This window comes from Perognathus longimembris, chromosome 8 (genome assembly GCF_023159225.1).
Source record: "Perognathus longimembris pacificus isolate PPM17 chromosome 8, ASM2315922v1, whole genome shotgun sequence".
In the NCBI taxonomy this organism is placed as follows: domain Eukaryota; kingdom Metazoa; phylum Chordata; class Mammalia; order Rodentia; family Heteromyidae; genus Perognathus; species Perognathus longimembris.
The window spans coordinates 13,427,313-13,437,983 of record NC_063168.1 but is presented as its reverse complement, the minus strand read 5'-3'; the positions used below and the strand labels follow the sequence as shown (position 1 = coordinate 13,437,983).

Sequence of the window (10,671 nt, the reverse complement as noted above, 5' to 3'; positions counted from 1 at the left end):
TGGGGGCAGAAGCCTATCCGCTCAGCAGTGGTCAGGAGTCTGAAGTGTACATGGTTCTGATGTTATTAGTTCAGGCCTCGGCACCCGCTGGTACGATGGAACCAAACACTCCTCGTCCAGCTGGCCCCACCACTAGGATACCTTGGGAACTCCTTTGAGGAGTCTCTTATACCTCCAGGATGAGGAGTTCAAACCATCAATGCCCAACCCTGCCGACGGGCCCTGCGAGCCCTTCCTTCTTCCACTCATGGAGGCCCTCCTGTTCCTCTGTGCCCAAGCCCTGCAGACCCTGGCAGCCTGGATCACGGGGTCCTGCTTTCCGCAGGTTTCCTGGGTGGCACAAGCCAGCTCCTCTCACACGCTTGGGGGCAGCAGCTTAGTGCCTTCCTCTGGCATGGGCTGCCTTTCACCTCAGCCCCACCGAGGCCACCCCAGCAGGACTGGCACAGCTCCATGCTCCTGACTCCAGGGCCCGAGCTGGAAGGGGGCACCTGGGGGACACCAGAGTCAGCAGTAGAAAGTTAACAGATGCTGAGATCCAAGAGCACATCAACAGATCAAAACTGGCAGAGGGACCCAAGACCTGACTGTGCCAAGAAAATCCCAGTCTTGGGTTCTAAACTCCCTATGCAGAAACCACAAACCAAGGGGAAAAATTAAAAATTACAGTCTTTCCCCCCTCCCAACAGCTAGTTCTAGCCATGTTTATTACTCAGTCTGAATTGAAATAACATTAGACAAAAATAGAAACAGCTCTGATTTGACAGTCTCTGTCCAAGTCCTCTGCCGCCGTGCTGCGGGGGGAGCGCCTGGAGGATCCGACGGCGCAGGGCCTTCAGCGCGGCACGGGCTCGGTGCCAGGCGGAGCGCAGAACCAGGAAAGCAGGCAACTGGCCCAGGAGAGCCAGGGGAAGCTGGGGTTTGAGGGGACAGATGGCTCTGGACAGCGGTGAAGCCCAATCTGATCTAGGACACAAAGCAACACAGCGGCAGGGACAGGGCTCTGTCCCAGGCGCAGACGTGGCCTGGACAGAGGATGATGCTACCCCACCCTTAGCCAAGGCAAAAAAGCCTGGTGAGGACCTGAGGATTTGGCAGGAGGGAGAAGCGGGAGCAGTTTCATGGTTCTGCTCATCAGGAGCCCACCTGAAGTCACAGGCCGCTCACAGCCGGAGAGATCTCACTCCCCTGCCCTAAAGGCGCCTGGCATCACCAAAACACTGCTCGCCCCGGGCTTTCTGGTAAACAGCCCTGGGGCTTCTTGTCCTTCCTTGCTTCTCCTGTAGCACAAGCGAAGCCCTGGCTATGGCTGAAGAACAGGCAGGAACCGTGAGACGTGGGTGAGGACGGGAACAGTGCCAGCCTAGCCAGAAGCCGAGGTCGCCGAGGTGCTCTGGAAGGACGCTCTCAGCTGTCTCGAGTCCAGTCCAGTCAGCGGCAGGCCAGCCAGCTGGCACCCAGATCTTCGGGGCTGGGTAGACAATGTCTGGGTGGCTACTATCTCAGAGGCTGCTTGAGTTCAAACAGGCCTGTCCCCCCCTTGACAACCTTCCCCACCACAAGGCAGGCTGAAGGGGACCTCAGCTCGTCGCGGGACCCTGCAAGAGACACAAGACTATGTCAGGGGGTGGAGGGAGGGGTGGTGCGAGGGGCCGGCGACTCAGTGCTGAGGTGGTGACGGCTCTGCAGTAACACTGCAGTTACTTCTTCACTTCAAGCTGGGGAAGCTCCCCGCCACCGCCACCCTCTTCCTTCAGAAGGCAGAGGCAGATGGCTGCTGCCACGCCTTAAGAGCTCGCTAGCTTCAAGCTGCTGTGATAGTGCCCTGTGGGCTGGGCTATCTGCCCAGGGCAGAGGGAGAGGCAGGCCCCGGCACCTGTCCCACACTGACCCATCATGGTGGCCTGCTTCAGAAACTGGAAGCTGGTTTCAAACGTCATCTGCTGCAGAGGGGAGGAGCTGGACCGGATCCCGAAGCGATTCAGTGGCTTGTAAACACCCTCAAAACACATATAATCAGCGACCAGCGAGAGATGGCGAGGATCGACTGCGATGCCTGTCACGGAGGTGGTAACATCAGAAAGGATTAAGCAGTGACAAGAGGATAAGCTGGGAGTAACACCTGCCATCAGCCAGGTTACTCCAAGTTAGCGCTTGGCTCAGGGCCCAGACCCGGGGCTGCTTCCCAGCCCTATCACGTCCTCAGCCAGCACTGTGGCGTGTCTTGACTGAGGGCCTTTACTGTCTCTGCATCCTGCTTCCCACTCCCACCCAGAAGCACAGGAGGCGAGTTCTAGCCTGGCTATTTTCACTGGGGATTTGGAACCCTGAAGGCAAAATGGGGCTTAGTCATCAAAGGGGAGCTTCCTGGAAGAGACCGCAGCCACAGAGATGGGGCCGTCACACCCCCTCCCCCATGTCCTCTGAGGGGCTCTTGGAGACTGCAGTCTCCTGCGGACACACTCATGTGCACCTGCGTCTGAGTCCCTGCCTCGATGCACGGCCCACACCGGCCGCTCTGCCCGAGCTCCTCTTACCGTACACGGCAAACACATCCTTGATCTCCTTCTCGATCACCCGCAGAGCAGCCTCGATGCCGTAAGTGTTGGCCATGGCGTGGATGTCGTTGGTGTAGAGGCGGCGCAGGTCCAGCACCTGGGCAGAGACAGAGGGACCCATTTCAGAGCTGCGCCCAAGGCTCTTACCATCAGCACATATGCCTCCCACCCACCACTCCGTGCCTAGCAGCTGAGAACAGCTAAGGACCAAGTGTGGAATTGGGGGGTGGGGGAAACCACTGGCAAAGAGGTGACAGCACACTAGCCAAGCCCTCAGGCCTCTTCTGCTGCCACCAGATACTAGAAGCCACTCAGATTCACTAAAAAGAAAGTAATTTCTTATTCCTTACTATTGTTTGTTTTAGCCTGTTTACTACATCCCCAGCCCTCGTTATTCCTTTATAATAATAATGTAACTTTATTATTCTTTTGATGGAGAAACCTGTTTCCTAGGGTGGGGGCCCCCTGGGGAGGTGAGGAGAGTGCTCTCAGTGGTGGTCCTCGAATACTTCTGCAGGGCCCGGAGAACAGAGCCAGGTCATTTCTATGGGGGTTTGCCAGGCTCATCAGGGGCCATCTTTTGAGGGGCTCTTGGGAGCTCTGCACTAAGGCTGGAGAGGACATTTTCCTGGCCACAGCCATGCTCCACAGGAGACAAGGGGTGACACAGCCATGTTCCACAGGAGACAAGGGGAGACACAGCCATGTTCCACAGGAGACAAGGGGAGACACAGCCATGTTCCACAGGAGACAAGGGGAGACACAGCCATGTTCCACAGGAGACAAGGGGAGACAGGCAGCCTGCATGGAGCGTGTTGAAAATTCATGGGAGTTCAGCCTACGCCATGTCCTGTGGAAGCAGGAGGCTTGCGCTCAGGAAGGGCGCTCGTTCCTGCTCCCACATCTGAGAAAACTCTTGGGGAGAGGCTTGGGGCAGTGAGGGGTGGGGACCCACGTGTGGGAGGCTAGGAGAGAATAGGTGACAGGGGCTCCAAGCTCCTGAGTGTCCCACAGGGAAAGCCTTGTGCTCTAGCACTGAGAACTTGGAGGGAAGGTGGGAGGTCGTGGTGAGCAGGAGAGAAAGGAGCACAACGCCTCGGTGGCGGCGGGCGGATGCTGGGTTCGGGCCAGGGTCTCTTGTTACCAAACAGGGAGCAGCATCCAGAGCAGCAATGTGGCAAACCACTTCTCCCAACTGTCAGGGAGATCTTCATTTCAAGGGCAAAAATTGTAGTCAAATGTGTCTAGGACACTCTGGGTTCAAGTTCAGCAGGCTTTTATACTGGAAGCCTAAGCAAGACTCGAAGACATAATTATGGCCCCCAGGGGGTAAGCAAGGGCGAACACTTGGCTTGGCGCATGTGTGGCTCAGGAAGGGCGAGGTCAATCAGCTCTGCTCCTGGGGGCTGGCAGACAGGCAGACATGCTAGCGAATGACACACACCTCGGCATATTTGAACAGCTCCGGGAGGTTGATTCCCTCTGTGTTCAGCACGAGCTCCTTCTCATGCTCTCTGTTGGTCGTTTCGTTCAGAAGGCACCGAGTGATGCCCTTGGTTGTGTAAACGACAGCATTGTGGGCCAGGGACACCACCAGGGAGCTCATGTCGAAGTTGATCTTCATCAGAGGGAGCTTCATTGTCACCTAGAGGAGGGGGGAAGATGCTATTCCCAGCCCTGTCAACAGGACGGGGCTCTGCGGGCCGGGCCTAAGGAATTCCTTCCAAGCTCCTGTGGTGACTTACACCCTGGCTGGAGGAAGGGATCTTGTTGTGTGAATGGGCAGGGGGACCTGAACACTGGGTGGCTTCACAACCACTCAACGCGGTCCTACTGTCCTTTCCATGGCCCAAACCGCAGTCCTTGTTTTCTGTGCCTGGGATTCTGTTGGTTTATTACCATTTGGAACCACTAAAGCGATCCAAGGAAGACAAAGGCTAATTCTCAGTCATGTTAAGTCATATCTGTACTGTTCCTTAAGGGAACCATGCAGTCTCCAGAATGGTGAGCAAGAGGGTGTGTGTGAGTGTGTGTGTGTGTGTGTGTGTGTGTGTGTGTCAGAGAGAGAGAGAGAGAGAGGGAGGGGACGGGTTCCAACTTGCTGGCGGGAACTAAGCCTCCACTACAACTGTGAGGTTTGTTAAATGTTTATGTCCTGAGGGTTGACTGAGGTGACATGTTGGGAAGTGCCTACAAGGCCTGGGAAATAAGATTCAGAGCGAACTGATCACTAGGCGTTTGAGGGTGACATGTGTGGGATTGCACTTTGGGGAGGACAGTTTATAGCCATCACCAGATTCTGAACAGAATTTGGGATTAAAACAAGAGTAGCCAGCTGGGTGCCAATGGCTCATCCCTATAACCCCAGCTACTCAGGAGGCTGAGATCTGAGGATTACAGTTCAAAGCCAGCCCAGGTAGGAAAGTCCGTGAGACTCTTATCTCCAATTAATCACCAAAAAGGTGGAAATGGAGCTGTGGCTCAAGTGGCAGAGCACTGGCCTTGAGCAGACAAGTTCAAGGACAACACCTGGGCCCTGAATTCAAGCCCCAGGACTACTATGCGCACACATGCATGCATATACACACATGCACACACAAACACATATACACAAAGAGCAGCTAACACATAGGCCCTGAACTCAAGCCCCAGGACTACTGTACATGCGCACACGCACACACACACACACGCGCACGCGCACACACACAGACACACACACACACAGAGCCACCATTCCCAGAGGTCTGCATATGGGAAAAGCAGGCATGGGAAGCGTGGCTGTCCCACTTCCCAGCAGTCAGGGGGCTCTACAGCAGGCCCCTACCTTGAGGGCCCCCGGGGCTGGGAGGTGTGGTCACTGACCTGGCACCACAGGCCCTCTTCGGTGTCATACTGGTAGTCTTCAATGAATGAGTGCGCCTCACGCACAGCTTGGACCCGGCGCTGCACAGCTTCAGCTCCCTGGGGTCCCCGGCGGTGACGGGGAGGCTTCTGGGGCAAGGCTTCTTCCATGCCTGAACCCACCTCCTCCTCTGGACCACGGGCCTGATGGGCGCTGTCACCATGGATGTTCCCTTCTTCCTGGGTGTCCTCTTCCTCCTCTTCCTCTTCCTTCTCTTCCTCTTCCTCACTCTCATAATCCACCTGGCAGGAAATGGGGTTGAGGCTGTCTCTCAGGGCCCCACCATCACCTGGGCTTTGTGGAACTGGTGCCCCTGCCAAGTCCTGACCTGGTCCCCACACTCCTGGCTTCTCTACTCTGGCCGTCCCATTTCCAGCCTCTCACTTGAGACAGCCACCGTTGAGCCTGCTGTTTCTGGGCCCCTTGGAGGAAGCTTACCCTCCACAGCTTTCCTGGCTCACCCACTCAGCCTGTGAATTGCCTCTGCCTCTCTAACTCTTCTTTCTTACAGAGATTAGGAGAGTAAGGGACTGGTTTGGAAAAAGGATAAAGGGTATCATATTTTCATTGGAGAAACAGGAGGCAGCTGATGTCTTGCCACTTTTTCTGGGACCTTGAGTCCGATTCGAATTCTGGTGGGTTCCCCAGGAGGATACGGAGGGGTGGCTTGTGTTAGGGGAGAACCCTGCAGGCATAGTCAAAACCTCTCACCTCTTCCTCTTGCTTCTCCTTGCGTTTAGTGTCAGAGGCATCAGCATCCCCCTCGTCAGCCTCAGCATCCACAATGTTCCCCTCTTCTTCCTCATCACCTTCCTGTTCTCCCTGTGGTTTGAGGACAGGAAGAAACTGATTAGTCCCACTATCTAGTGCTTGGTGAATCCATTTGCCCACCCACCAACTTATCCATCCACCCACCCACCCACTTACTTGCCAACCTCTCTTCTTACCCATCTAGCCACCATTACCTCACCTACTATCTCCTACCAAACCACCCATCTACTTACCCTGCCATCACTTGCCTTCCATCTACCCCCTCTACCCCCGGGATCCACTCTAGCCCTGGAATCTAGGCCTTTTTCAAAACTTCAGTCTTTACTCTTACACCTTCCACTTGTAAAGTATTTCATATTTAAACCTTAAAAAGAAGAGGGACTGTGGGGCTAAGAATACAATTCAGTGGTAGAGCACTTGCTTAGCATGTTCAAAGGCCTTGGATTTGATCCACAGCACCACTGAAAGAAAAAAAAAAGTGCTAGAACTCACCAAGCCATTAAAAAAGATGGTAAGGGGCTGGGAATGCAGCTTAGTGGTAGAGTGTTTGCCTAGCATGCACGAAGCCCTGGATTCGATTCCTCAGTACCACATACACAGAAAGAGCTGGAAGTGGTGCTGTGGCTCAAGTGGTACAGAGTGCTAGCCTTGAGCAAAAGAAGCTCAGGGACAGTGCCCAGGCCATGAGTTTAAGCCCTGGCACTGGCAAGAAAAAAAATAGCATTCCAAATATTTTTAATCAGTCCCATTGCAGCTAGGAATGAAGAAGGGCTATCTTGGTGGAATACTAAATATTTCAAAAACCAGTTACACTATCTTCCTCCTGACCTTGACTCCTCTTTTTTTAAAAAAAATTATTAATTAAACAATTTTTTTGACAAGATGTTGTACAAAAGGGGTACAGTTACATCGTAGGGCAGTGTGTACATTTCTTGTGATATCTTACACCCTGTTTTTCTTTCCCTTCCCTAGGTCAGGTAGACATATATACAATACACAGTGTACCAAAAACATATACAGTAGCCATGTGGCCTACACCAAAGGAAATTCGCCTAGGGCTTTAAGTGTAATGTCGACAATAGGGTTTGCTTGTCCTTGTCTTTTTTCTTGTTGTTGTTTGTTTTTTTCGGCCAGTCCCGGGGCTTGGACTCAGGGCCTGAGCACTGTCCCTGGCTTCTTTTTGCTCAAGGCTAGCACTCTGCCACTTGAGCCACAGCGCCACTTCTGGCCATTTTCTGTATATGTGGTGCTTGGGAATGGAACCCAGGGCCTCATGTATATAAGGCAAGCACTCTTTTCACTAGGCCATATCCCCAGCCCCATCCTTGTCTTTTTTTTTTGGTCAGTCCTGGGGCTTGGACTCAGGGCCTGAGCACTGTCCCTGGCTTCTTTTTGCTCAAGGCTAGCACTCTGCCACTTGAGCTACAGCGCCACTTCTGGCCATTTTCTGTATATGTGGTGCTGGGGAATCGAATCCAGGGCCTCATGTATATGAGGCAGGCACTCTTGCCACTAAGCCATATCCCCAGCCCCCTGTCCTTGTCTTATATGAACATACATACATAGCTTTTGAGCTATTGTGATACACTGAGAAGTCGATTTTTGACCTTTATATGTTGAGTAGTTGTTTGGTTTTAGTTACATAATGTAAGGTCGCTGACCCAAACCTGTGGGAAATACCATTTGACAAGAAGTTTTTGGTTTCACAGACCTGGTCTCTACTGTCTCCCCCTCCCCCCACAGACTCCTCTCCTTTTGAGTGAAGTGAGAATTAAGGCCAGACTAGTTTTCAAAGATAATGGTAGTCTAAGCCAACCCTTCATTTAAGGAAAAGGAGACAGGTCCAGAGAGAAGTGACTGAAAGGGACTTTGTAACTAAAACTGCTCGGCTTTAGCTTAGCAGCCATTTTGTTGTTTAAATTTTTGCTAACCCCTTGCTTCACAGAACTGACAGAATTAACTCAGCTCTATAGTCTGTTCAAAACAAGCATAGAAAACTAGACAGCCTCCCGATAACAGAGCCCAGAAGAACAGACCAGGTGGAGGCGCCCAGTCAGCCAGAAGCACACGTATCTCCCTGTCCCTGACCAGTGGTGATCAGGGTCAGTTTCCAGACAGCTATGTGCCTTGTGGCCACAGCTCTCTTCTTTGATAACAGGACCAGAACAGACAGCTGTAGAAGGTTAACAGTCAATCACAAAGACCCAGGCCGGAGGTCCCCTAGCATGGGCCAATAGCAATTAAGATCAGCCCTTAGCACCTGAGACCTCGTGGGTTGTGGTCTTTTGCCTATAAAAGTTAGCCTGTAAGGCTAGGGGAGGTCGCTTCTACTCAGAAGTGGCCCAGGCCGGTCAGTTTCATTCTCCATGCTTTGTGCAAAATAAAGCTCTGCTTAACTTTTGCATTTTATGAGACTCGTTCCTTTGTTCATGGACTTTCAGTGACCACATAGCCAGATAGAAGAATACGGGTCCGCATGGTGGCAGGGGACTCAGCAGGCACACACTGGCACTGTCCACTGCTGCCCAGCCCTGGAAAGTGCTGGCCCCTGCTAAGAGACCTGCCACACTGCTCCTCAGGTCTGGCCTGCTCTGATGGCACAAGAGAAATCACTATTCCCAGACTCCTTTGCCAGTGGTGATTTCCTGATCCTTCCCTTTTCAGACTGAGTTTCAACTTCTCTGGTGTTGGGTTGTGTGCTGTTTTTCTGGGGGACTGGTCCTGAGCTTGAACTCATGGCTAGCACTACCACATGAGCCATATCTGGTAGTTAATTAGAACTAAAGAGTCTCACAGACTTTTCTGCTCAGGCTGGCTTCAAATTAGATCTCAGCCTTCTTTTTATTTGGCCAGTCCTGGGGCTTGGACTCAGGGCCTGAGCACTGTCCCTGGCTTCTTTTTGCTCAAGGCTAGCACTCTGCCACTTGAGCCACAGCGACACTTCTGGCCATTTTCTGTATATGTGGTGCTGGGGAATTGAACCCAGGGCCTCATGTATACGAAGCAAGCACTCTTGCCACTAGGCCATATCCCCAGCCCGATCTCAGCCTTCTTAATAGCTAAGACTTCAGGCATGAGCCACTGGCACCCAGCAACTTTTCTGTTTTAAAACAGCTGTCTGGTCCCTGCCAGTGTCCTGGTGGGCCCCTGTTTATCTGGCCTCAGAAAGTCAAATGCAGAGCAAAACAAAGCTTCAAAGACTTCATACTCCATATTAGGCAAGGCCCAATTGTTAGGATGAAAGCCTTTTACAGAAGAGTCCTTGAGAGCAAAATAGGTGTCCTGAGGTTCACCTGGGCCATGGTGTCTGGCAGCCTCCTTGGCCTTGCTCATCAAACTTGACAACACATGTGGTGCTGGGCATTGGTGGCTCATGCCTGTAATCCTAGATGCTCAGGAGGCTGAGAGCTGAGTATTGCTGTTTAAAGCCAACTCACACTGGAAAGTCTGTGAGACTCTTATCTCCAATTAACCACCAGAAAGCCAGAAGTGGGGCTGTGGATCAAAGTGGTAGAGTACTATAGCCTTGAGTGAAAAAGCTCAGGGACAGCACCCAGGCCTTGAGTTCAAGCCCCATGACCGACACAAACAAACAAAACCATGGGGTTTGTTAGCTCTGGAAGAGCAGCAGATAGAAGCTGAATGAGGTAAGTAGAAAGACGAGCTGACACTATGAAGGAACCTCACAGAGCACTAAGAATAGCCACGAGGCCTTCCACACAAAGAAGGCTACATATACCCTATATAGTTCCAGGCCTGGGACCATCTCTGTGCAGCCCCTGAGAGACCTTCAGGACTCACTCACCCGAGTCCTCCCGGACTCTTCAGCATTATCGAGATCCTTCTGTGTAGCTCTTCGTGTGTTCACGCTTCTGAAGGTTGATTCTTTACTACTCTTCTTTCTGATAGATTCCATCAGGAGTTTAAAGAATCTGAGTGAGAAAAAAGCCAAGCAAGCCCCCATTAGTACCCCTGTGTCTTGTCTCCTCCCTGAGGGCCAAATGCTGAGGGTGTCCCATGGGAGATTAGAACACAGGACAGAGGCCAGCCTCTCCTATCACATCAGAATGAAGAGCAGCCCATAGGCTGATAGGCCTGGTCTAAATCTCTGTTGTCACTCCTGGAGCATGTGGGTCTGAACATGACTAACAACTTCCCAAATGTTAACTTGCTCATCTGGAAAATGTGAGTATTCACATGTTTTGTATAATTCTAAGGATCAAAATGACCCTATACCTGATGCCTGTCCCAGGGCCTGGAAAAATATATGCTGGGTGAGTGTCAGTTGTTGGTGACCTCTAACAAGGACGGCAGATTCAAATGTAGGAGAAGGGAATCAAACCTAGGTCCAACACTTTTCCCTGCTTGCCACCTACAGTACTTCCAGAAAGTGCTTTGTCCTTGGTGTGGGAGCCCTGACAATTAGAGGAAGGAATCAAG

The 10,671-nt window shown here is 52.3% G+C and overlaps 1 protein-coding gene across 2 annotated transcripts in view; it reads right to left on the bottom strand.

The window, feature by feature from the left end:
* Positions 1-675: 675 nt before the first annotated feature.
* The window catches only part of Polr1a (RNA polymerase I subunit A), a 70,687-nt gene continuing 60,691 nt past the window's right edge, over positions 676-10,671 (bottom strand). Inside the window, exons 28-34 of one of the 2 annotated variants that reach the window (XM_048352545.1) lie at positions 10,037-10,163; positions 6,172-6,282; positions 5,421-5,702; positions 4,003-4,203; positions 2,538-2,655; positions 1,892-2,056; positions 676-1,598 (exon numbers count right to left, since the gene is read on the bottom strand). In XM_048352545.1, coding sequence (XP_048208502.1) covers positions 1,498-1,598; positions 1,892-2,056; positions 2,538-2,655; positions 4,003-4,203; positions 5,421-5,702; positions 6,172-6,282; positions 10,037-10,163 — 1,105 coding nt within the window. In that variant the 3' untranslated portion in view covers positions 676-1,497. Of the gene's footprint in view, positions 1,599-1,891; positions 2,057-2,293; positions 2,442-2,473; positions 2,497-2,526; positions 2,656-4,002; positions 4,204-5,420; positions 5,703-6,171; positions 6,283-10,036; positions 10,164-10,671 lie in introns of those variants that run through there. The other variant, XM_048352546.1, reaches the window with a different exon arrangement.